At 45.2% G+C, this 25,566-nt stretch overlaps 4 protein-coding genes and 1 pseudogene across 4 annotated transcripts in view; 4 read left to right on the top strand and 1 right to left on the bottom strand.

Moving 5' to 3' along the window:
* The window catches only part of LOC120461325 (uncharacterized), a 274,723-nt gene that overhangs the window by 138,623 nt on the left and 110,534 nt on the right, over nucleotides 1-25,566 (top strand). The window lies entirely within an intron of this gene.
* Nucleotides 1-25,566, bottom strand: part of LOC120466970 (protein NLRC3-like) — a 35,592-nt gene that overhangs the window by 5,430 nt on the left and 4,596 nt on the right. The window contains exons 2-6 of the mRNA XM_089122531.1: nucleotides 24,607-24,714; nucleotides 24,334-24,418; nucleotides 23,952-24,147; nucleotides 21,961-23,857; nucleotides 15,155-15,325 (exon numbers count right to left, since the gene is read on the bottom strand). Of these exons, the coding sequence (XP_088978657.1) occupies nucleotides 15,155-15,325; nucleotides 21,961-23,857; nucleotides 23,952-24,147; nucleotides 24,334-24,418; nucleotides 24,607-24,714 (2,457 nt within the window). The remainder of the gene's footprint in view (nucleotides 1-15,154; nucleotides 15,326-21,960; nucleotides 23,858-23,951; nucleotides 24,148-24,333; nucleotides 24,419-24,606; nucleotides 24,715-25,566) is intronic.
* On the top strand, nucleotides 999-1,611 carry LOC148997552 (uncharacterized; annotated as a pseudogene).
* On the top strand, nucleotides 1,758-2,893 carry LOC148997551 (uncharacterized). The gene has a single exon (XM_089135128.1). The coding sequence runs from the start codon at nucleotides 1,758-1,760 to the stop codon at nucleotides 2,871-2,873; it is 1,116 nt and encodes a 371-aa protein (XP_088991254.1). The 3' UTR covers nucleotides 2,874-2,893.
* LOC148997550 (uncharacterized) lies at nucleotides 2,877-10,247 on the top strand (the record flags this gene model as incomplete). The annotated part of the gene is made up of 2 exons (XM_089135043.1): nucleotides 2,877-8,175; nucleotides 8,333-10,247. Coding segments are annotated over 2 exons (7,032 nt in total), but the record flags the coding sequence as incomplete, so codon positions are not given.

Genomic DNA, 25,566 nt, shown 5'->3' with positions numbered 1-25,566 from the left:
TCCCTGGTTGGTCTCCAGTGGACGGATTTTTCCTACCGGCGTAACCAGCGCTAGCTGTGGGTGAGTCTCGGACCCTCCTGTCTCTGTCCATTGGTGCGGCACGCAACAAGACATCAGCAATCTGGTAAATTCCACAAAGAGGGGTCACTCACGCTGCGACACAAGGCAATTTCGGAACGTTCTCGCAAACCGGGGCCTAAAAAGGGGCCACCCTGAGAAGGGGGTTCTGTGAGTACACCCTTTTTGCAGTGTCGTAAGCAGGTGACATCCTCGGAATTGCCAGGTCGTGTTAAAAGTCGAAGTTGTTTGAGCGGGCGCACCGTGGTAGATGTACAGGAAGGGCCCGCGGACACCTCAGTTGAGTGTCTGGAGCGACGGGGGAATTTTCCTCACCATTGGTTCCATTCAGGAGTGATTTCGGGTCACCCCAGGCAAGCTGAATTAAGGTAAAGAAATACAGATCATTCACTTAGCATAGGCCACAAGAATATTAGATATTCTCCCTTGTCGTCTAAGTGCTACCCATTCGTGCCTCAGAAAACACACATAGCCGGCACAAGCCTTCTTAGTCCCCGTAACACTTTCTCAACTGTAATCATTCTCTGTATCCACAGACCCGTTAGTCCCAGTGCCTAACCCCATTTAAGTTTTCTCTTACCTTGCTGTTTTTCTTCTGCTCTCTGTTCTGTGTGAACTGTGCCTTTCAGGTCACCCAGAGACACAGCCTACAGAGACACCCCAGGAAAGCTAAATAACAGACTGACAGCCGAGCCGTCAGTGGCAGCAGTGACCCACTGGCTCCGGCCCTGTCAAATCTTTATTTAGGCCCTGCGCTGACCTAAACAATTTGTCTCTCTCACCGTCTAACTGTCTCCATCAGTTAGCCAAAATTCCCGTAAACGGCATCGTCCGTACCAAAGGGATAGCGCCTAAATTGTGAACAAACTTGCATTTGGTCTTTGTGTGTGTTGTGCTCCTCTCGCCTACAGTAAGCCAGTATGTCCCAGTCTCCCCACCCGGCCGCCCATTGGGACAGCCTTGAGACATGGCTGACCGCCATGACCGCCGCGTTCCTGCCCAAGGAGGACAGCGACGCTGAGCCCCGGAGCCAGGAACAGCTGGACGCCGAACTGGACACGCTGATGAGGCAGGACCCGACGCAGAGCTACAGCCACAAAGAATGGGCCCGAATCGTGGGAAAGCTGGCCCATACGCTGGTCGCACAAGCCCGCCTTCACGAGAGAACTGCCACCGACCTGGAACAGGAGACGGCAACTCTACGGCTCCAAGCGGAGGAGGCCCGGCGCGACCAAGCAGAAACCCAGAGTCGTCTAAACCAGCTACTACGCGACGAGGAGGAAAAGTACCCAGACCTGCAAAATGAAGTGCAAAGACTTCAAGAGGCCCTGGAACACCTCCGTCTGGACACCGACCAAAAGGACTTAAACGAAAGGAAAGCCAGAGAGACGCTCACCGAAAAACTGGAACGTGGTGACTCTCTCCTTACCAGAGCCAAGGCTGAATTGAAAGACAGAGACGCTAAAGCTAAGGCCTGTGAAAAACACTTGAAAACAGCCCAAGCTGAAATTGATAAACTTTCCCAACAACTAGATCTCTATAAAGACGAGCTTGACGCCGTCCACCAAGAACTAAAACACTCCTATAAACTGCAGAGTGACCGAGTCAGGGAAACGCACACTACAAAGTTTTCCCTGACCAGTCGACCCGCACACTTCAGTCAAGACTCCAGAACTGTGATGGAGGACGGACGTCCACCGTCTCAGACATCTGCGGACAGCCTGCCAGGGTCCCCACCCTCTGGAAAAGGGGGGGCCTCACCGTCAGTCCCTGACACTCGCCACGGCATGGGTTTCAAAGAACTTGACAAGTTGGCAAGAAACATCCCTACCTTCACACCAAACCCTGCAGGAGGCCACGATGTTCATGCCTACCTGAAGGACATTGACTTTCATTTGAACACTGTTCCCCATGTCACCCCGTGGGACAGGTTGTATCTGGTCAGAATTACGTCCAGTCGGGACGTACGCAGCTTCCTGGATCGTCAACCAGACGCTGTCAAAACGGATTACCAGCAACTGCGACAAGCTTTCATCCGGGAATTCTCTGATCCAGAAACTGATCAAGGACTAATCACCGCGATGAACCTCAAGCAGGGACGACTGGAAACTCCGCAGGCCTATTATGCTCGCCTCAGGCAAGCCTACTTCGGTGCACGGAACGAGCCCGGAATGGAAGAGGACTTTAACTTCCGAACTTTGTTCCTCCGAAATCTGCATCCCACTGTGAGCCATCACTTAGGGGTCCTGGCATGCCCTCAAACCATGACAACCCAACAACTGCGAGATTTGGCCCACAAAGCTTTTATCAAACAGAAAATGGTTTCTGAAAAGACTGTTAGAACTCCCTCTATCTGCCCCATCACTGATCACCACTCAGAGCTGGCACTAGAGGGCGCCCAACAGCACCACACTAACAGACTGTTTAACAACGACTCCAGAACGTTTCAGGCCAGCAGAGGGCAACGCAACCGTGAGGGTGCACGCCCCAAGCAGCAAAGCCGACGCCCTGAGTCCTTTGGCAACCCACGGCCTCCCCACAACCAAAGGGGTGGAGCCACCCGGGAAGCCAGCCAACAGTCAAGAACCAGCCGAGCTCCAGCAGCAAGAACGCCTAGCCCAGAGCAGCGGCAACAGAAAACTCCACGGCAGGCCCCAAGCAAGTCCAAGTCCAAATCCGAGCCTGCCACAAAGACAAACAGTAAGTCTACGTCAGAGAGCGCAGAGATCCTGAAAGTTCTGAAAGAGCTTCTTCACAAGAAAACTGACAAAGAGGATAGGCCAGATTCTTCGTGACTATGGGTGAGGACTAAAAGCCTGTCTGACAGCCCTCCTATTGAATTAAGCTCCCCGAACACTGCTCTCCTGACACAGACCGCTGAACCAGCTGTCACAACACCGAGTGACAGCGATACACACTCCTTGCTGTTGCCCACCACACATCCCGAAGTGGACAACGCAACCCCTCACACCAGCGAACAAACCTCTGAGATACCTGAAAGTGCTGTTTTGGTTGTGTGTCTCCACAGCGAATCACGAGACACTGACCCTAGCTGTTTATCGATCACCACACAAACCCCATCGCCAAAACTCCTGGGGAACCTGATCGAAAAAGGACTAGCACGCAAGCTGTATCTCTCCATCACGCTGGAAAATAAAGTGAAGCTTGAAGCCCTGGTCGACACGGGATCGGACCTCACTCTGATTTCAGCTGAACTCTTTGAAAGACTCAGATTTGAAGCTAACAAGCAAAACAGAACTTTAAATTCGCAGAACTGTGGGTTGAATGTGCAGTCTTACAGCCAAACTAACATCCGGCTTGAACAGATAGCTCCCATCCATCTGACCATCGGTCCCATGAGTCTCATCCATCCTGTGTACATTTCACCTATGGACACATATCCTCTCCTCGTCGGCAAAGATCTTTTAGATCGCTTTGAGCCCTTAATGGACTTCAAACAACTGAAAATTTGGGCTCAAGTGCGAGAACCTCTCCCCTGTCAGCCACCCAGATCAACTGAGCCAGACTGTCAGGTCACCAAGGTCACGGGAACTTTCGCCGACAGCCACCGAGACACAGACTCAACACTGGAGCGAGATTCAAGTTCACTCCTCTGCACTTTCCAACTCCCCAAAGACTCTGAGCCCTTCTGCCCCAAGGTCAACACTGACCTGCAGCTGAATGGTATACCCACAACAGACATTGTGCTCGCGCTATGGGCAGACAACTCTGCCATTAGCCTGTCACTTTTCACTGAACTAATTAAAGTCACACCTGATCTTCCTTCTGCAAGCAAGCGCACACGCTTCCCTTTGAACTCATGTCCATCAAACATGGTGACTACAAAAGGTATCTGTGCTTTGAACTTGAACTGGAATAACAGGTGCCTCACTCATTACTTCCTGGTCCTGCCGGACCCGTCTCACAACGTCTACATTGGGGCGGACATCCTGATTCGCCTCCAAGCACATGTGGACATTATCAACGAGGTATTGTGGGCCCCAGTGACTTTACAGCCAGCTGTTGTTCCCACACACACTGACAACCTCATGTCAGGCCAGACCATCCCAGAGGTCTGCACCTTGATCAGTGAACAGGACACTGTAGTACCTGCTTACACCAAAGGGGTCGCTGTTCGACTCAACATTCGACGTGGTCAAACCCTAAACCACACATTGGGTTTCTTTCAACAGTCACCTGAGTGCATTGAACTTGGACTAACACTGGAAGCCACGCCCCTCACTGAAGTGTCATCGCGTGCGGTCTACATCCTGTTCAACAATTGCATCGCAGTGGACATCACAATCCCAAAAGCCTATCGGCTGGGATGGCTAGTGAGCCATGATTTCCCTGACTTTGAATTGACTTTACCATTTATCGGGCCCCTCCCGATCGCCATGATGCCCGACGGGTACACAGGCGACACACTGCGCACAGCCCCTTTCAAGATCATCTCCATTGCCTCAGTCATGCCAATGGACAGAGATCAAGTATGCAGAACGGAGCTGACGGACGACCGACACCTCGCTGTCTACACAGTCTCCAAAGAGCAAACCTGCGAGACTGATGAAACCTCTGCTCCTACGCTCGTCAACTCAACGGGTGACTCACTTACTGAAGAGCCCTATCCAGGATTTGAATCTCAAGTTCAACAAATCCTATCCGACGCTGATGCTATCCAGGACGATGCAGATCGACAAAGACTCAGACAAGTCCTTTACAAATTCAAAGCGTCATTTGCCAAAGACTCTTTAGACTGTGGTCTCACCCACCTTCACACCGTGCGCATTCCAACGCACCCTCAAGCTCCCCCTACCTATATGAGACAATACAAAATCCCACTGGCGTCACACGAACCGGTGCAAGAGATTATTGACTCCATGCTTGAGAAAGGTATAATTCGTCCATGCAACAGCACCTATTCTGCTCCCATCTGGCCGGTAATCAAACCAAATGGCAAGTGGCGACCAACGATCGACTACAGGAAACTGAACCAACAGGTGCCTCTGTCACGATGGCCCATGACCCAGCTGGAGCAAGAAATACCCCAGATCAGAGGAGCCACCATCTTCTCTACGCTCGACGTGGCCTCTGGATTCTGGACCATCCCAGTACATCCAGACGACCAGCACAAGCTTGCTTTCACTTTTGGCAACAGACAATTCACTTTCACCAGGTGTCCATTCGGCTATGCTAACTCACCTGCTGAGTTCAACATCTTCCTGAACAAAGCATGCCCCGATGCAAGAATGAGAGGGAATCTCATCTATGTGGACGACGTGCTGATGAAAAGTACCACAGTAGCCGATCACCTGAAAGAAATAGACTATGTTTTGAACCAGTTAACAACTGCAGGTGCCAAGATCGCCCTCCACAAAGGACAATGGTGTCGAACCAAGGTTAACTACGTGGGACTACTGATCGGGTCACAAGGCGTCGAACCACAGACAAGTCGCATACAAGCTGTTCAAAACATCAAACCCCCCACCAACGTCTCTGAACTTCGAAGTTTCCTGGGGGTGTGCAATTACTCACGGCAGTTCATAGAGAACTATTCAGACATTGCAAAGCCTTTAACTGCCCTGCTGAAAAAAGACTGCCCGTTTGTCTGGACAACCGTCCAGGACAATGCCATGAAAGAGTTGAAACGTCACCTGTGTACAGCTCCATGCCTGGCCTACCCTGACCCACACAGAGAATTCTACTTGGAAGCTGGATTCTCCCAACACTGTCTCAGCGCTGGTCTGTACCAACGACATGACCAAGACAAAAGGGTAGTTGCGTATGCCAGCAAGACACTTCTTCCACCAGAGACTAAATTCTCAGACTGTGAAAAGGCGTTGCTTTGCACCGTGTGGGCTATACAAAGATTCTCCAACTACATTGGAGCTCAGAAAGTTATCGTAGAGACTTGTCATCAGCCTGTCATGTTCCTCAACAGCCAACGCATCCGTGATGGTGTGGTCACAAACTCCCGCATCGCCACGTGGTTAATGGCCCTCCAGGGTCGCAATGTTGAAGCAAGATATGCACAAAACCACAAGTCAGCCCTGGGCAACGGCCTGGCGGCCTGCCAAAACTGCTCCGATAATGTCCCACCTGCAACAACCCATGTGGAAGAACCACAACAACAGACCTGTCACAGGTACTTTGAGGAAAATGCGTGCCAAGGTATGCCAACAGCCTACGTCGACGGATGCTCCTACAACCAAGAGGGCGCTCGTCAAGCAGGTGCTGGTGTGTTATGGGTAAATGATCTGCCTTGCCCACCGCAACACTTCAAGCTAGGACCCCAGTCATCACAATATGCTGAAGTGGCAGCCATTCTCATAACTCTGCAAATAGCCTCGGCCCACAACATCAGAGAACTCCTGATCTGCACAGACTCGAACTATGCCAGACTAAGTTTCACATGCCACCTTCCAAGCTGGAAACAAAATGGCTTTAAGACCTCAAACGGCAAGCCTGTCACACACCAAAATTTGTTTCAAGCATGTGATAACCTAACTAGACAACACGACATGATTGTCTACTGGAAAAAGGTGAAAGGTCACTCCAAACAACCAGGCCTCGACAAGGACCTGAACGACCGTACCGATGGCCTCGCCAAGGCGGGCGCACTGCACGGTACTCCATGGGCACCTCCTGCCCAACCACAAACCTTCGAGGTGGCAGTGCTAACCCGCAGCAAACGAACTTTCCCTGCCACACTGCCCACCTCACAACCTCTCACCCTGACTCCGCAGATCTCAAACAACGACATAGCGGACATGCAAAACTCTGACACCGCATTAAAGACTTTTCTGCACCACCTCTCAGACCCCACCAACCACCCACTCACGTTGGCCGACCTCGCGGCCGACCCTTGTCTGAAGCGCCTGCACGACATCAAGCACATGCTGCGTGTAACGGACAACATCTTGTGGTATAAGCCTGATGACACCACAATGCCTCGGCTTGTCGTTCCACAGTCCTTAAGGGGGGTGATGCTGAGGTTTGCCCACGACGCACCATGTGCCGGACATCACGGCGTCAGAGCCACTTATAAGACACTGAAACAAGTGGCATATTGGCCATGCATGCAAAAACACGTGGCGGAGTACATCAAAGAATGTCTGATTTGCTGCCAGTTTCAACCTGCAAATCCACACCACAGAGCTCCGCTGCAACGCAGGAAAGTCACATTCCCGTGGTCAGACCTGCAAATCGACTGGGTAGGACCTCTACCCCGATCAACAAGAGGCAACAAATACTTTCTCACAGTCGTGTGCCAGTTCACAAAATGGGTAGAGTGCCTCCCAGCACCCAACGACACCGCCCAGACCACGGCATACCTCCTGATGAACCACATATTCTCAAGGTTCGGATTGCCAATGAGTGTCAATTCAGACAGAGGTACTCACTTCACAGCTGAGATAATGCAGCAGATATGGAAACTCTTGGGTGTCCAGGTTCAACTGCACATTAGCCACCAGCCCAGTTCATCAGGCCAAGTTGAACGGTCAAATCGGACTGTGGTCAGTATGCTGAAAAAGTATGTGGCCGCCAACCAGAAAGACTGGGACATGAAACTCCCGCTGGTGCTAATGGCTCTCAGAGCTACTCCGCAAGACTCAACCCAAGTGTCTCCCTTCGAACTAATGACTGGACGGCAGATGACACTGCCCCTGCACCTGTTGTACCAGCCAGGGGACTCAAGTCTCGTCACCGCCTGCACCACTCACCAGTACCTCGAAGAGCTGCACCGGCATCTGAAATCAACCTTTGCCTTCGCTCAGCAACAGCTTCAAAAGAGCGCAGAGGGTCAGAAAGCGTACTACGACCGGAAAGCGTCACACCAGGAACTGGCTGTGGGTGACAGGGTCTGGTACTATAGCTTCGCACAGCCACAACACACAGCCTCCAACCGGCTGTCAAAGAAATTCCTGCCACGCTGGACAGGACCTCACGAAATTGTTGACAAACTTTCACCAGTAGCGTACCGCATCCAACTAAGCCGGGGACAGAAAGACCCTGTGCTCAAATGGGTCCACCGCAACCAAATTAAGAGACATTCGGCTGCTGGCAGGGAGAGGCGGGGAGGGGCCAATGCAAACTAACTTGTTTCTCATCCTAGGAGCGGAAGACTGTCCTGCAAAACCATGGACAACTCCCGCTGACACACTGCCTCTCTCTCTCTCCCCCTCTCTTTCACCCCTCTCCTCTGTTACTGCTACTAGGATGCTACTGTGGTTTACCATCCTGTGCCTTCAAGCGATCAGAGGGCAACCACCACCCGACGTCATCTCACCAGGCCCGGCGTCAGGCATCGTGCTGAGGGAGCAACCAGGTCTCTTGATCACCAACTGTCGGACCCACACCCAGAAAGTGTACGTCCGACTAGATCCCCGAAATGTCTACAGAGCACACTACCCCCGCACTGTAATCCAGTACAGCTGGGCTGGTGCCCGCTGGACCGAAGACTCCCTCTCCCACGCCGATGCTGACATCCGGCACATGCTGAACCAACTTGAAAAGATGACCGTCACCCAAGCCGAATTAAGCGGACACAATCGCCGCCCCAAACGTTTCCTGGGAGCCCTGCTCGGAGCCGCAGCTGCCGTGGGAACCCTGTTTAACATTGGTATGTCCAGCGTCAACGCAGTCAACCTAGCTACTGTAAGACGACACGTGGCCGAGATTCAAACAGAGATCCCACAGTTAAGAGAACAGCTCACCACGCAGAGCGCTTCCCTGCAGACCATCGGAAAGACTTTAAGAGGAACTGTGGTAATTCTCAACACCCACAGCGTCCTCCTGAACCAGACTGTGAACTCCATGAAGCAGCTGTTCAATGACTTTCAAACTGACTTTGCCCAAACGCAGCTTGTCACCGCCCTCATGACAGACATGCTGCGGGAGGTGAGCTCCTCCATCGACAGCCTAGCTATGGGCCGCATTCCTCCCTATCTCATACCTTTGAGCCTGGTCCAAAATGTGCTGGCTTCCGACATCACCACGCCAGCCGACCCGCTCCAAGTCCACCTGGCCTACTCTCTGGGCAGCGCCATACCACTCTACGTCGACCCCGAGCAGAGGGAAGTGGGATTCCTCTTGAACCTGCCCATCATAGAGTCAAGCCGAATCTACAGACTTAAGGACATTGTCAATGTGGGGTTTTGGAAAGGTAACACGCACATCAAGGTTCGCACCCCCGATGTGGTAGCGTACCATGACAGCGATCCGCAACTGTACCTGGCTCCAAACCTGCACATGTGCACCTTGACCAAAGACATTCATTATCTCTGCCCAAGCAAACCCTTCCTCAGAGACAACACTGATGGAATCTGTGGATTGCAACCCATGTCCAGTGACAACCGGTGCCCTGCTGAGGCCAGACCTCGCATGCAAGTCGGCGAGACACGAGCAGAAATCATCGGTGACCGCTGGCTCGTAAACACTCCGGTTCTCACTGCTACTCTCACCTATGACCAACATGACACTGCCACTCGGGTCAGCCTGCTCAACCAGAGCATGTGGATTCAAGTACCTAAAGGTGCCATCCTCCACGTCGATGATCTGGCATTGTATCATCTCCCGAGCAGTGAATATGAATCCGAACTGGAAATCCCCTCCTTCTTCAAGGACCACAACTTCACCCTGGGTCCAGAACTGGAACTGGGAATTGAGACAGGGGGGTCACAGTTAATTGACATTGCTCCTCTTGACTCTGCTCTGCAAGCTTTGTCTCGACAACCTCCTTTGACTACCTCACCTGTCATCCGAGCCTGGAGCGCAGCCGACACGGCGCTGTGCATCTCCATGGTAGTCAGCCACCTCTTAACATTGGGCTTGGCCTTCATCCTATACAGGAGACTCAATGAGGTGCGATCAGCTACCGTCAAGCTCACCAAAGCTGTATCCGGAGGCTTCCGCCGAAACCCTCGAAGAGAAGCTCCTGCGCTGGAAGTTGCCAGCGACCTCATTGAGTTAAGCCCCCAGCCCTGATGATCCCCTGCTAACAACTTCATGATTCACCTTCCATCCTCCCATGCGTGATCGGCAGAGAACGTCTCCGCAGGGACGTCATCTTCCAATCAGGGGGGAATGTAGAGATTCTGGGTCGGACATCATTAACCAGTTTGCATGCAATTACTCAGAGCTTGGTTGGCAGAGACCCTTTTAACACATTCCTACGCATATGTGTTTTAATTCAACTTTGACTTTTACTGCAGTCAGGCGCCCGAGTGTCTGGGGTTACCTGACTAAGTGTGATTTAGGACGAACACGGAAACATCACGGGGCAACATCCCCCGCCCGTAACGACAGTTAATCTGACCGCGATCAGATTAACTCTCTCTCCTCTTTGATCCTTTGACACCTCCAAAAGCGAGGGAACTCTGGATACAAGCCAGACTTCGTTTGTTCTATCGCAATATACGTGCGACCCGCTGACCCACACCTACATGCAACACACACACACATTAACGCGTCCGCACGCTGAACATTCCTGCACGCACACAAACACGGACATCTCTGAAAGCTTGTAAAAGAGTTACCAAAATTATCTAGTATGCCGAAATACATGTAAAAGAACTGTAATTCACTATTTCAGCTTCGAATGGACTCACGCGTGTCAAAGAAGTTTAGATAACTGTAATACAATGCTTTAAACATGTAATTCAATAATGCTGTCAAAATAGTCCAATGTGTTTGATGTCTTTGTAATCCTCATAGCATGATCTGTCTTTTAAACTGTATATCGATATTGTGAAATGTATACCATTATGTATAAGTTTGTTTTCAAAGTTAGCAGAACTTTTCCTTTGTCTTAAGAACCAAGATTAACAACGTGATATGTTAATCAAGTGGGCGCGCGCTCCTTCAGTTGTGTGACGCTCATTGGCCATCCGAGGGTTAGGGGGGTCCCAAAACACCCTTGAAAAACTCTCGCCACAGATTCATCGGGCTCTTAACTCTTATGTCTCCTAATTTCTTAGCTCTCTTACCTGATTGCTCTTGTTCTTACTCTTAAGCTTAGACTCTTGAACTCTTTCCGGAATTCCTTGGACACTCTCGGCGTCTTCTGAAGCTTTTTAAAGTTATCAGTTTTCGTTATTTTTACTTCGTTTACTTTTGCGAATAGCCAGTTAAAGTCGTACGTGTGTCCTCTCCAACAAGAAGACACCATCCAGCGCGAACTCGTTTTGAACTCCCGCGACGCACACCCACGTGGGGAGAACAAAGGAACCTGTCTCCAGCCTCACGGACAACCGCACGCTTCCAGCATACAAAGGTCTGAATAGCAATTTGTTCCATCAAATTTGAAACTCAAGATATAATCCTGTGGTTGTCTCTGAAGGTTTAAAGCTGTGCTAGTAACTGTACTTCTCTTTGTATTCCCATTTTCCCTTGTTTCCTTTTTAGTTTCACTTTCATTTTGTGTACATACATATATCGTGTGGTTTTTGTAGTGTAACTTAGTCGTGTGTTTTTATTAAACTCATTTATACATTCTTTGCCATTGTTTGTATTAATCACATAACAAAGCCTCTTTAATATTAGATCCTAACGCTACAATCTGATTTTGTTGAGTGCACAAAACATTGTCAGAAAATTAAGCTAAACAGATGAAGTGATTGATAGTTTTACAGATCCGCACGCTGGCGCGCTGACTGAGAAAACTGTGTAATCCTTGTTGTTTTAAAGAACAGCCCCGATCTGTGGAAAATATATGCTCCAAATTAATCATAATTCGTTGTGTTTAATTTCGTCATATATACCTGAAGCAGACGTGTGTTGTGACACACCCCTCGTTGGGTGATTTAATTCATGTGAGAAACTCGGTTTAACGAATATTCTATAAGTTGCTGATCCAGATCATTGATTTTGGAATATTCTTCCCCTGAATTCAAATTGAGCTATAAACTTAAGCCGAGATTCTTTACAGAAGCATGAATGAAACTAAGCCAATCTCTGATTGGTGTAACGTCATCATAACATAATGTGTGACGACAAATAGGCGGAAGCTATAAAGGGACGCCGGCACACATGAGATGTAAGCTTTCTGTTCTTCAGCAAGCGCGTTCTGTGATTTTGTTGTCTTATTTATTGTTGTCTGTCAAACAAAGCACACGTATATATCTCCAAATGGCGAGTGCGGGTTTCAGGAGGTGTGTGCATCCTTGCCCTCATTATATCATGGGTGGAGAACACACACTGACTGTGCACGCACTGTCTGGGAAAGCAGCACGTGCAGGCAGCTTTTAAGGGGGCTGTTTGTGAGCATTGTGAACAGTTGTCGCTCCGTGTGCTGCGTTCCCGGCTGGCTATCTTTAATGAGGATAGCCAGCCTCACGAGCCTTGTGGTGCGGGACCTGCATCCGGCGAGGCGGCGCGCTGACGCTCTTCATGGGGCTTGTAAATTGATCTGTCTGGTGATCCTGAGGCTGCCGAGGCACCTTCTCGGGATTCCTCGGGCAGTTCCGATATTCTCAAACCTCGCGTGGAAGCAACCTCATCACCGGGGCTTACCATTTTTTCCCGACTTACACAATGAGTTGTGTAAGTCGTGGAACAGACCACATTCATCTCGTGTGTCCAACCCCCCAGTTCTTAATTATAGTAACATCCTGGCGGCACGAGAAAACGTTTATGGCATGATGCCATGGGTGGAACAGCCGCTCGTTAATTATTTATCCCCCAAATCGGCGTCATTTCTGAAAGCCCCGGTGCTGCCCACTAAACCAAGTAGGGATACATCTTCGTTAGTGGGCAGGGCATATATGGCTGCGGATTGGGCTGGTGCGAGCCTTCACACCATGGCGCTGCTTCAGGCGTACAGGCCGACCTTCTTAACACTAGAACGGCCACAACGGTCATTTTGACCGTTTTGAATTTTATATCTACAATAACTTTGTTGAAAAAAATAATAAAATCCTGTTGGTACCTGACTTTTCCTAAAATTGTCTGTATTTTCATTTAAAATGCTTTTCATATAAATTAAGTTACGTAAACGTAAGGCAAAACAAAAAAAATGAACATATTTACCTATTTCGGCCATAGACGGTCATATTGACCGCACTAAATTTCGCGATATTTTTTTGTTAAATATCCCGCGGTTGATCTCAACTGTCAACAGAAAGGTCTGTCCGGTCACCTGTGTAGCGGTGTAATAATTTCTATATTAGTTGTTGATCAGAAATAAGCAAATAAAACCGGACTACAGTTATCTATAGTAATACGTTATCTATAGGCTATATATCATCAGGGAGTGATTCAGAGTCAGAGTCCACATCAAGGAAAAAGAGACGGCAGCTATCATCAGACACGGCGGATCCAGATGTTCCATTCATGTCGGATGATCCTGGTGAGCTCTGCTGCCCCGTCATGCGCTGTTTGTTTTGCTGCATGGGCTGTTCACTAGTTCTGCTATTATTATGAGCCTATTGACCGCTTCGCATATCGTCACTATCTAACATTTTCGTCATAGTTTTTGTCATTCAAACCTAGTTTTTATTTAGTTATCGTCTCGTTTTCGTCTTTGAAAAAATGTGGTTGACGAAAATAATTATGAAAATTATTCGTCAAATAAACACCGTTTTGAATCTAACGGTGAAAATGACCGTTTGTGGCCGTTCTAGTAGTTTTGGAATTCTGGCACTTCTAGTGTTAAAGATATCGATGAGGGCAAGGGTCGAACTCCCGAAGACATCGCAGAGTTGAGGAAGGCCGCTGACCTGTCTCTCCGAGTCACCTAGGAGACGGCCCGTGCAATTGGACGCTCCATGACGGCGATGGTGGTCTCGGAGAGATATCTATGGTTAAACTTGTCGTTTATCAAGGAGAAAGACAGGGCTTTCCTCCTTGATGCTCCAATTTCGCCTTCTTGCCTGTTCGGCGACGCCATAAATACCGTCGTCGACAGGTTTCAGGAGGTGAAGAAACAGTCGGCAGCCTTCAGACAATATCTCCCTCGCCGCTCGAAAACTAAGAAGTTTGCACCGAGTGAGCAGCCACAGACACAGCCATCTTCTAGCTCCTCCGCCTACTACAGACAGGCCCAAAAAGAGAGATTCTTGTCTAGAGCCCCGCCTCAGGGAGCCTGGGGGCATAGACGGCGCTCTCAGACGAAGCCTCTGGTCTAGGTTCTCTGCGGGCGGCCCCATCCGTGGTGGAACGACCAAGGTTGCAGGAAATTGACGTTGCTCTCCCACCGTTGAACATGTTTCTGTATGTCGGTTATGACAATATGTTGGTAATGGCCTATACAAACCATCAGGGTGGCCTGAGCCTGCCCACTATGCAGTCTGGCGCATCAGATCCTCCTTTGGTCCCAGGGGAAACTGTTGTCTCTAAGAGCAACATACATCCAACATACTGCAGGGAGCAGACATCCTGTCGAGACAGGGGCTGAAGCCTGGAGAATGGGGGGGGGACATATCTCTAAACTCTCCACACCATATTACCTTTTTGGTTTACTTCTGTGGGAATGAGAGCTTTGTACCAGTTGCACTGAGACACTTCAAATGATACCAAACATGTATAATACTGTGTGATAATAGCTCATATTAAACCATATAGATGTTTCGGGGTGAATTCATGTAGGGATGGGTGGGTAGGGAAGGGAATGGAATGATGTGCAAATTGGGAGGTGATCAACTCAAGTGTGATCAAGTGTCTTGAATGGGGATGGTAATTTAGCAAGAGAGTTCAAATGTTAATTTCCTTTGTTTTCTCAGAGAGTTTCCCTCTCTTGCAGTTTATCCAGTCTTACAACTGTACAGGTCTGAACGTCTTTGATCTGAATGAACCACAACAAGTAACCTGAAAATGGTCAGAAAATGAAAGTTTGGAAAAGGCCTAATTAAAGTCCAGACCTCAGCTCCACTGAAATGCTGTGGAATTACGTGAAACACCACTCACATCAACAATAAACAGCACGATGACAGGATTTATATGGAATACCCTTGTTGTAAAAAATAAATAAAAGATCTTTGAATTTTTCACAAAAGTTCTCTTGCGCTTTTGCCTCTGGCATCGTCCTGTCAGTCATCGCACCTCACTCTAGTCATGTGACTCCTGTGGCTCAACTTACCTCAGTATCTCCAATTTACACTTTATATTCTTCAGTCCAGTGCAGAGCAGCTTCACTCCTGAATCCTGCAGATTATTATTGTTCATGTTCAGCTCTTTCAGATTGGTCTCTGATCCAAGAACTGCAGCCAGAGCTGAACAGCTTTTGTCTGTCAAGTTACAATCATTTAACCTACAATAAAGTCACAACACAGAATTAGATGGAGCACATACAATAAATTTTCTATATACAAACATTAAATACATTTTCCCTATATTTTTACATAAACATCATATACAGCAAAGAGGCTGAGTTAAACTATCATTTATCTTAAAAATGACTATTTCCTGCACAATTGTGTTTTTTATTCAGTGACAAATTTCCTGGTAACACTTTACAATACGGGTGCATTAATAAGCATTAATTCATGCTTAACTAATGCACAAATAATACTGAATTAATGTGTAACTAATGATTTAAGCTATTCATTAATGATTACCACATTAGGAACTAATTAAGAGTCTGTAGGTTTAATGTATTAGTTCATACATGAATTGTTATTAATTAAATATGTAATTGTGGATTAATTCCATAATAACTCATTTTTTTAACTAATAGTGTTAATTAATATGTTAATTACCAGAATGAGCCAAAGCCTTGTATTTCAACTTCCAGATAACATGACAGGTACACTAATATGCATTAATTCATGATTAATTACTTCATTGTTACTGCAAATTCATGTGCAAATTACTATAATTACTAAATGACTAGTTAATAATGATGTGCCGCAACAAGTAAAGTCATAACATAATGATACATTCGCAAATCATTAGCTAATGATTAATTAAAGCAGACAACTGGAAGTTGAAGCTTCCAGTGCTTCAACTGGCTTTGACTAATCAACTGGCTTTGACTAATTGTGGTAATTAACACATTAATTTATACTATTAGTTAATAAAATATGTTATTAAGGAATTAATACACAATGACACATTGAATTAATAGCAATTCATGTAATACTTAATATATTAATCATATAGACTCTTTATTAGTTGCTGATGCAGTAATCCTTAATTAATGGTTTAGTTCTTCATTAGTTATACATTAACTCATGATTATCAGTGCATTAGTTAAACATGAATTAATGTATATTAGTGCACCCGTATTGTAAAGTGTTACCAATTTCCTAGATAAAATGAAGCATGTTTGAAAAAATATCTCTGTAAAGCTGTTATAGCAACAGGATTTTTTCTCTATTTATGTCACCTGATGGAGTTTAGGTTCTTGCCAGTATTTTGCTTCTGTCTTGCTTAGTTGGGAACAAAAAATATCCAACAATATTATTGACTTGACTCCACTGACACCATTATATGAGACAGTTAACACTTTTATGGCAAGTTAAAGAAGTTTCACTATAATACTAAAACTGCCTCCATACACATATACATGTCTTTTCGACATTAAGCATTTAACCCCCTGGGGAACAAAAACCCATCCCGCGTTTTTGATCTTTTTTTTCACATAGCTGCAAACTAAACTTAAAATACTTCGTCATTAATGGCCATATAAATAAAATAAATACATTATAAACTATAGAGAGTATTCTTTTTTTGTGTACATTTGATTAACATAAAAACCTTGTGTTTTTGTAAAATAAACAGGGTGCGCTTTGAGCTCACTCTGTCTCCGCAAAAATCTTTCTGAAACGTATTCGAAAAATGAACTGTAACCCATTAAATACTTGTCACAGAGACACGAAAGATTTCTCTTTATGAATCTGAAATTTTCTTCTTTTAAATGAATTTATATAAAAAGCAACTATTAAATAAATCAACTCAGTTGATTTGATCTGTATGAAAAGAGAGAGATGTCAGTCTTTTTTCTTTCACCTAATTAGCGCATGACATGTTAATGTGATCCCGCCCTCTGAGAGCGCGTCCTATTCAAATGCTAATGTTGAGGTAAGCCATGAAAATGCCCAGCTCGATAAAACAACCAGTTTATCACAAATCTAACCTTTACCTTGCCTTGCTGCACTGTGAGGACTAATACTGTCATAATAATCCTGGAAAAATTACCTCAGTGACCTGTTTCATTTCGAGGATGCAGCTGATCATGTGCTTTGTTCTAATCGCGTTACTAAATCGTGTCAGTAAACTGCACAAAGACTGTTTAAATATTAAATGCGCGCACAGAGAGTTTCACTCTTGCTCCTACTGTCACAGAACAGAAGGACACAGGCTGGTGAGTATGAACAGAGTTTATTGAATTAAGTGGATAAGATAAGTGGCGTGGCAGTTGAAGATGCCGATGGATGTAAACAGTCTGATGAAGGTTTTCTTATCTGAACAGGAGCGGGATACAGGGGAACCGAAGGGAGCAGCGGAGGAGGGATCGGAGATGGAGACAGGAACGGACTGGAAGCAGACGGGGACCAAGGACAGGAACAGACGGAAGGCTGACGGGCTGGAGTATCAATGCAGGTGAGTAACAACTGGAGCGTGAAGTAGCGATAGGGAGTCTGTAGTCGTGGAAAGACGAGACCAGACAGTGAGTGACTGAATAAGGTGAGTATATGGAGTGACTGATAGTCCGTATAAGTGATGGCAGGTGATGAGGGCAGGTGATGATGATTAGTAGTCAGGGGAACCGGAACGAGTAGGCGGGGTGACGGTATCTGGTGCTGACGCCGATGGATCCGTGACACCTACATTACTGAGACTATATAGACAACTTAGATTTGTTCTATACTGCTCTGTTAAACCAAAAAGACTGTTTAAATATGAATCGGGTGTGTGAACAAACGAACGCACAGATGCATAGTCTACTGTTACAGACGAAATAGATTATGAAGTTTTTACTATAAAATAGACATCAAATAAGCATTAGTTAGACAGTTTCTGCTCATATGTTAAATATATAGTATGTTTTGTCAAAAATAAACTAATCAATTGTTATACAATGCAAGCTAATGCAATGCACATATCAAAATAATGAGTCCTTAACTTTGAAATATGTATGATAAACCATATATTGGCCTATTTAAAAATAATACTTTATATGGAAAAATAATTTTATATTCAAGATAATGCTAACTTTGAACCAATGGCCCATATAACCTATCGACCAGGATTTGTTGCCAGGTATGACTAAAAATGGGTTTTTGACTTCCATTTATATTTTGATTTCATATATTCAAAGTTCAGTTCACACATTTTAAAATGAACTTGTTCAGTTCATAGTTCATACTTCAAAAAAATGAACTAGTTCATTCATAGTTCTTTTGTTTCATATGTTGCTATTTTTAATTATTGCCACAGCCCATATGCAAACAGACAACAATTATTTTATTGACGGGCAAAGTTTGCACAGAAATGTAATATTTTTCTCATCCTCACTGACCTCGTCATAAAATCCGTTTAAATGATCATACGACGCCTCCTCGCTCGCTGCTTTGTCGGTGGCAGCCGCGGTGCGACACTGTTGTCTTGTGATGCCAGATTAGGTGTTTTTCCGCTACATATTAAGGCTTGTTTACATGTTTTAGCCGGATTTTTGCCTGGAAAGCTCTATAGAAACCTGGCACCTTATTGTACGAAGTTAAACTGAGAGAGCGTGCATTCACAGACACCAGAATGAACAAGTTCACAGTAACGTTCATCAGGCAGTAATAGAGTATGCTCAATTCACGTTCGCCCAAAATATGAACGCGTTCATGAACCAGGCATTACACTGTGTATATATATATATATATATATATATATATATATATATGAATGTATGTTGTCATTTCAATTTTTTTCTAGTCTGAAAATCACCTCATTATACATGATGAGGGCAGGCCTGTTCACGCCCATTCGCATATTGCCTTGGCAAACAAAAAAATGTTTTTCACAAAATAACCCAATTCACAGTTTTATGTGAAAGATTAGGCAGGATGATTTTTAGATCATTGTGAAGAAAAAAACTCCAGGCAACAACATCCATTAGTCTAAAGTCTTGTGGACGCATATGTTGTATGTGCGTGCGCCTCTGAAGTATGAATGAAACTATTCCAATCCTGATTGGCTTTGCGTCCTAACGTAACATGTGACGTCATAACCGGATGCATAACTGTACGTTCACACTACCACCGGCGAGAGCGTCAAAGTGACCGGAAGTCATTCATTTTCTTTGAGAGCCGCGAGGAGAGTTGAAATCAGTTCAACTTTATAGTAATAAGCAATGACGTGGTTCGGCGGCAACCGGCGGCAACCAATCGGAATGTAGAAGTGCTCCGTTTGAGAGAATCCCAGAGAACGCAGTCCTGTAAACTTTTGTTCCAGCCACATTAGTTCCCAAGCAAAATAGAGGAGGTTGATAATTTTTATTTGATAAGAGGGCACGCAACACTATTTATAGGCAAGATTTTTGCTCACTTTTTCAGTGGGAATGCAAATTATAATAGCAATTAACCATGAACACAAAAGCCACACAAAACATATGGCTTTTAATTTGTTTATTTCGTTAGCAAACATGTCACTATAATTTTAAAGTTATTTCCATCGATCAATTTTCTGCAAAAATATCGACCGACATGCTTGTTTGCTTTATGGCCCCTTTAAATACCGTTTTAAAAAAGATAATGCATTCGATCTACGTCAGAGCATCAGAGCGTCCATGAATCTTTCCACGGCGTCGTTGACAGAGCGGCAAAAGCGAATTTTGCCGCTTCACCGGCGGCGGTGTGAACGTACGGTAAAAGTGACGATGAAACACACACATACCAGCTAGCGCTCTTCAGCAAGCGCTATATGTTTGAAACTGTCAGTCCTATTTATTGTTGTTTGTCCTTTTTGAAAGAATTTTTTTTTTTTAATCAAACACCGCTCTTTTTCGCTGCTATCATTTGGATACAGTGTGTCTTTTGCGGCTCGCGCAGTCGCGCACCATCTTCACATGGACGTGCGCTTCAAACTATCGCCGTTGCGAGGTTGAAACCATACTCAGCTCTAGGGCTCTGTCTATTGGTAGATTATATGGCCTCAAGTGGAATGTGTTTGTCACTTGGTGTAGAGAGCATGAGTTAGATACAGTAAACTTCCCGGTGGGTTCAGTTCTGGAGTCTGCGGGTCTCTCCACTTCCACGCTCAAGGTGTCCGTGGTTGCCATTGCGACTTTCCACGCACCATTAAGTGATGGGCCTCTGGGGAGGCACCAGTTAATCATTCGTTTTCTCCCTGTTACTTGGAGGATGAGACCGACAACCAGGTCCAGAGTTCCTGCCTGGGACCTGGCAGTGGTTCTCGAAGGGTTATTCCTGGCCCCCTTCGAACCTCTGCAGTCGGCTTTGCCTAAGGATCTTACGCTTAAAGTGGTATTTCTCTTTGCTATCACCTCTCTTAAGAGGGTGGGAGATCTCCAAGACCTGGCCGTAACACCAGCTTGCTTGGAGTTTGCCCCTGGCAGAGTAAAAGCCTTTTTTGCACCTGAGTCTGGGCTGAGTGTGTACCTTCGAGAGTTTGAGTGTGTACCTCGAGAGGTCCTCTTCTTGAAGGAGCCCGACTCTCATATATCCCACATGGGCAAGTCCCCCACCCCATCCCCGCTGTGAAACAAGTCACTCAGCAACTTTTACTCATGTTTTAATTTAACTACTTTTTACTTGAGTAGATTTTTAGACTGGTATTTTTAATTTTACTTAAGTAAAAATTTATCAAAGTAATAGTAGCCTACTTTAGGTTGAATAACATTCTTCCAGTTTCACCTCTGATGTTATAAAAGTAAGTTACTCTAAAATAGTTATAAATTATTAAAAACAAATGACATCTTCAACGGTGTAGTTAGATTAATGTAATAATTACTATCACTAGAAAGTATTGGTCTACATATTACTAAATCCTATATCAACCTCAACCACTTGATTAATACGATTAATTGTTAATTCAAATTAACAATATACAATTGCATGAATTATTCTTGAATTGATCAAAGTGTGTAGAGGGAGAAGGTTACATAAAAATATACCTTTTAAAATGTATGTTAAATCCACTATTGTTTTATACTGAATTGGTCTTTATGCAGTAGCCTATTTAATATAATTGCATCATATTTTATTTTAAATTACAGAAGAATTAAGAGTAATCCCTTTAATTAAATTACAATATTTAGATTACTTGGTTATTAATTACACCCAATACCTCTTTTTGTCTGGCGCTGTTGCCATGGTGACTCATAATATCTGCACTCCATTGATAATGGCTTTTTATAGTTGTGGTGCACGCGCTTAACTCGAGTTGATTGAACTAAGTCAGTCAACTCGAGTTGATTGAACTAACTCATTTCAGCTGTTCTGTAACAGAAAACTCAGAGTTTCCCATCTCAGGGTACATCAACTCAGAGTTCAAGGTTTAACTCAGAGTTGGTTGAACCTCCTTATTGAAACGGACCCCAGGACAGCCGAGGGACGTGAGAGAAAGTCGCTGGCCGGTGGTGCGATTGCTAATGAGCAGCACCTGTGAAGCACACCGGTCTCTCATCTCTCACGGAGGAGCGGAGACATAAAGGGCGAGCGATGGAGTGAATGATCGAGAGAGGAACAGGCCTGCTTTTGTTTGTATTTTATATTTTATTTTGGTAAGCCAGCAGTCGTCCGCGAGGGGCTGCTGGCCGGTAGTTATGTTTTATTTGGGTCAGTTTATGTTCGAGGCTGTGCCAACAGACCTCGTCAGGTATTTTGTTTGTTTATTTCATTGAAATAAAGTTTTATTTTCGATTGTTATCGGGTTCCTGCCTCCTTCTTCCCTGAGCCTTGCTACAATGACAAAATGTTGTAAAAGACTTACAGAGCTCTTCTGGATGTTTTGATGACTGCTGATAATCTAATGAGGCACTCGTCTGATTTCTTGAATTTCTGAAGCTCAAACTCTTCCAGCTCTTCCTCTGATGTCAACAACACAAAGGCTAAAGCAGACCACTGGGCAGGTGAAAGGTCACCAGATGAAAGACTTCCTTTGCTAAGGTGGGTCTGAATCTCGTTCACCAGAGTTTGGTCGTTCAGTTCATTCAGACAGTAGAACAGATTGATGGATCTCTCTGCAGGAAGATTATCTTCTAATTTCTGCTTGATGTACTGAACTATCTCCTTGTTGCTCTGGTCAGTGCCGTCTCGCTGTGTTAACAGACCTCGTAAGAGTCGTCGAACTATACTCTTGTTGCTCTGGTCAGTGCCGTCTCGCTGTGTCAACAGACCTCGTAAGAGTCGTCGATTGGACTGGAGTGACAGCCCGAGGAGGAAGCGAAGGAAAAGGTCCAGGTGTCCATTGTCACTCTCCAGCGCCTTGTCCACTGCAGTCTTGAGAAAATCAATCATGGTTTCATTTCTGTTTTCCTGTTCTGTAGACTCATGATCAAACACACTTGTCTTGTTGATGTCTAGAAACAGATGTGCATAAAGGGCTGCAATAAACTCTTGAATGCTCAAGTGAACAAAGCAGTACATGGTACCAAGAACGATCCCTGTTTCCTCCTTAAAGATCTGGGTACACATGCCTGAGTACACTGATGCCTTATAGACGTCAAGACCACAGGCTTCCAGGTCTGACTCATAGAAGATCAGGTTGTTTCTTTCCAGCTGATGAAATGCCAGTTTCCCCAGTGAAAGGATGGCGTCTTTATCCCAGGAAACATCCGGTGTGTATTCTCCATCATATTTCCGGCGGCTCTGCTGGATCTGAAAGCGAAGAAAGTGTGTGTACATTTGTGTCAGAGTCTTGGGAGTGTCTTCAGTGTTTGATTCCTGCAGTGTTTTAGAGATCTCATCAGCCTGAGTGTTTCTCACATCATTATTTCTCTTCTCCTCCAGAATGTTCTGGAGAACAGTGGCTGAAATCCAGCAGAAGACTGGGATGTGGCACATGATAAAGAGACTCTTTGATCGTTTAACATGATCTATGATGGTGTTGGCTTTAATATCATCCTTGAATCTTTTTTTGAAGTACTCTTGCTTTTGTGCGTCGCTGAATCCTCGTATCTCTGTCAGCCGGTCGATACAGTCAGGAGGAATCTTACTGGCCGCTGCTGGTCTGCTGGTGATCCAGACGAGAGCAGAAGGAAGCAGATTTCCCTTCATGAGGTTCGTTAGGAGAACATCCAGAGAGGCTGGTGACGATACATCACGCCAGATCCTATTATAATCAAACTTCAGTGGAAGACGACATTCGTCCAGTCCATCAAGAATGAAGAGCACTTTGAACTGATTCCTTCTTGTAAGATATAGACCTTTTGTCTCTGGGAAAAATTGAGTTATAAGGTCCATCAAACTTAGTTTTTCTTTCTCCTTTAAGTTCATCTCTCTGAATGGAAGAGGAAATATGAAGCTGATATCTTGATTTTCTTTTCCTTCAGCCCAGTCCAGAACAAACTTTTGCACAGAGACTGATTTCCCGATGCCAGCGACTCCTTTTGTCAGTACAGTTCGGATCTCCTCGTCTTGTTCAGGCGCTTCAAACAAATGTGTGCATTTAACATGTATCTCTTGTGCTTCATGACGTCTGGAAGCAACTTCAATTTGTCTGACCTCATGTTCAGTATTGACCTGTTCACTGCCACCCTGAGTGATGTAGAGATCTGTGTAGATGTTATTCAGGAGTGTGGCGTCACCTTGCTTCGCCATTCCTTCAAACACACATTGATACTTCTTCTTTAGTCCACATTTCAGCTGAGGAATGAAGAACAGCTCACCTAAACACAGGAACAGAAAATAGATAGTTTTAGTCTTCATTTTCTCTCCTACATTTATAAGAGACAATCAGACAGATGATGACGAGTCTCTTGCCTTCTAGAGCATCAGCAGCTTCATCTTGCTTCATCTCTCTCAGGTAATGTAGTGTGAGATCAAGAGCTGCTGATTTGATACTGGATCTGTTCTCATTAAAGTCCTTCACAAAGTGTTGTGTGTTCTCATGTTGTAATATTTTCTTTAACTTCTCCAGTTCATTCTTCAGAAATGTGATTATTTTGCTCTCAAGATCCTAAAAACAAAAGTAAATGTGCATAAAAAAATCCAGTTGAAAGACTAGCATGCCAACCAAGTTCTGTCTAAATGTGTTTAAAAGGAAAAAGAGGAAATGAAGAAAAATGTAATTAAATATATTTGTTCAATAACATATTTGTTTGTTATAAATATTAAACCTTTATAAAAAAAAGTGTTTTCCTACCTGGAAGATCCCAAGAAGATTGTCTTTGAAATTCTCGTGGTTCCTGTGAGTCTGAAGGTCTGAGTCTAATGTCTCATATTGAAGCCTGTAATCACATTAGTAAAATAAAATACTAACTGATATTTTACAGAAAAAGAAACAAGCATTAGCTGTGAATACTCTGACAAATATTTGATCTAAACATGTTTCATGAACAGTATTAACAAATACAAATACCGTCATGAAACTTTTAAACAGTCAATGTGTGACAAAAAATTGAGCAAAACAAAATACCTTTTATTAGATGATGGTGTTTTCTCACTGAAGTATGGTCCTTCTCCATCTTTAGAGCGATCACTCTTCAGAGACACAGAGCTGGACACATGTGAGCCTGATCTTACACTGATGACACAAAGAACAGAGAGAGAGAGAAAACACTTTAGTAAAGGAGAATCAACTGTGTCTGAAACACATCTGTGTCTTTATCTAATCCTCCACAGAAACACACACACTCTTTACAGTTTTACAGTTAACCATCATTTTATTTACTGGCTCACATTAGTTTAACAATTTCTTTAATATACATGTATGAGTGGGATTAAGTATGTTGAGAATTTAAAAGATACTTGACCATAATTTAAGAGAACATTTCACGTTTTTTTTTGTTTTTTTTTGACAGAATAGAGAATAGAATTGTCTGTGCGACACAGTTTCATGACGTAACATGTGACGGCATAACCGGATGGACAAAAGTGGCGCAGGCACACACACATACCAGATTTCGCTCTTCAGCAAGCGCTCTGTGTTGAATACTGTCAGTCTTATTTGGTGTTGTTTGTCTGTTTGAATGGAGAGTGAACAATTTACAAGATGTGTGCACCCCGCCCAAGATTTATTACGGGTGGGGACACACATCAGTTATGTGTGAATTGTTTGGGAGTGTAGCACGCACAGTCAGCTCTCGAGGGAGCTGGTTGTGAGCACTGTGAAACACTCCCCATAAGAGTGCTGCACTCCCGCTTGGCTGTGATCCCCGCGGTTTGGGTCCCTCGTCTGTTGAGGCGGAGCGGAGGCTTGCAGATGAGAACGAGACTGCCGAGGCACTTTCTCGTTCATCATCTGCAGATTCTATAACACTCGTTCACGGTGCAGAAGCCCATGCGGCGGCTTCTTCTGCCTATGACGAGTGCCCGGTGCTGCAGCTGTCCGCTTCTGAGGAAGTGGATTTAATCAGCATCGGTAGCGAGGAACATG

Source organism: Pimephales promelas, chromosome 2 (assembly GCF_988280905.1).
Source record: "Pimephales promelas chromosome 2, fPimPro1.hap1.1, whole genome shotgun sequence".
NCBI classification, from domain to species: domain Eukaryota; kingdom Metazoa; phylum Chordata; class Actinopteri; order Cypriniformes; family Leuciscidae; genus Pimephales; species Pimephales promelas.
The sequence above is the reverse complement of the archived record's forward strand: the minus strand, read 5'-3'. Positions and strand labels throughout refer to the sequence as shown.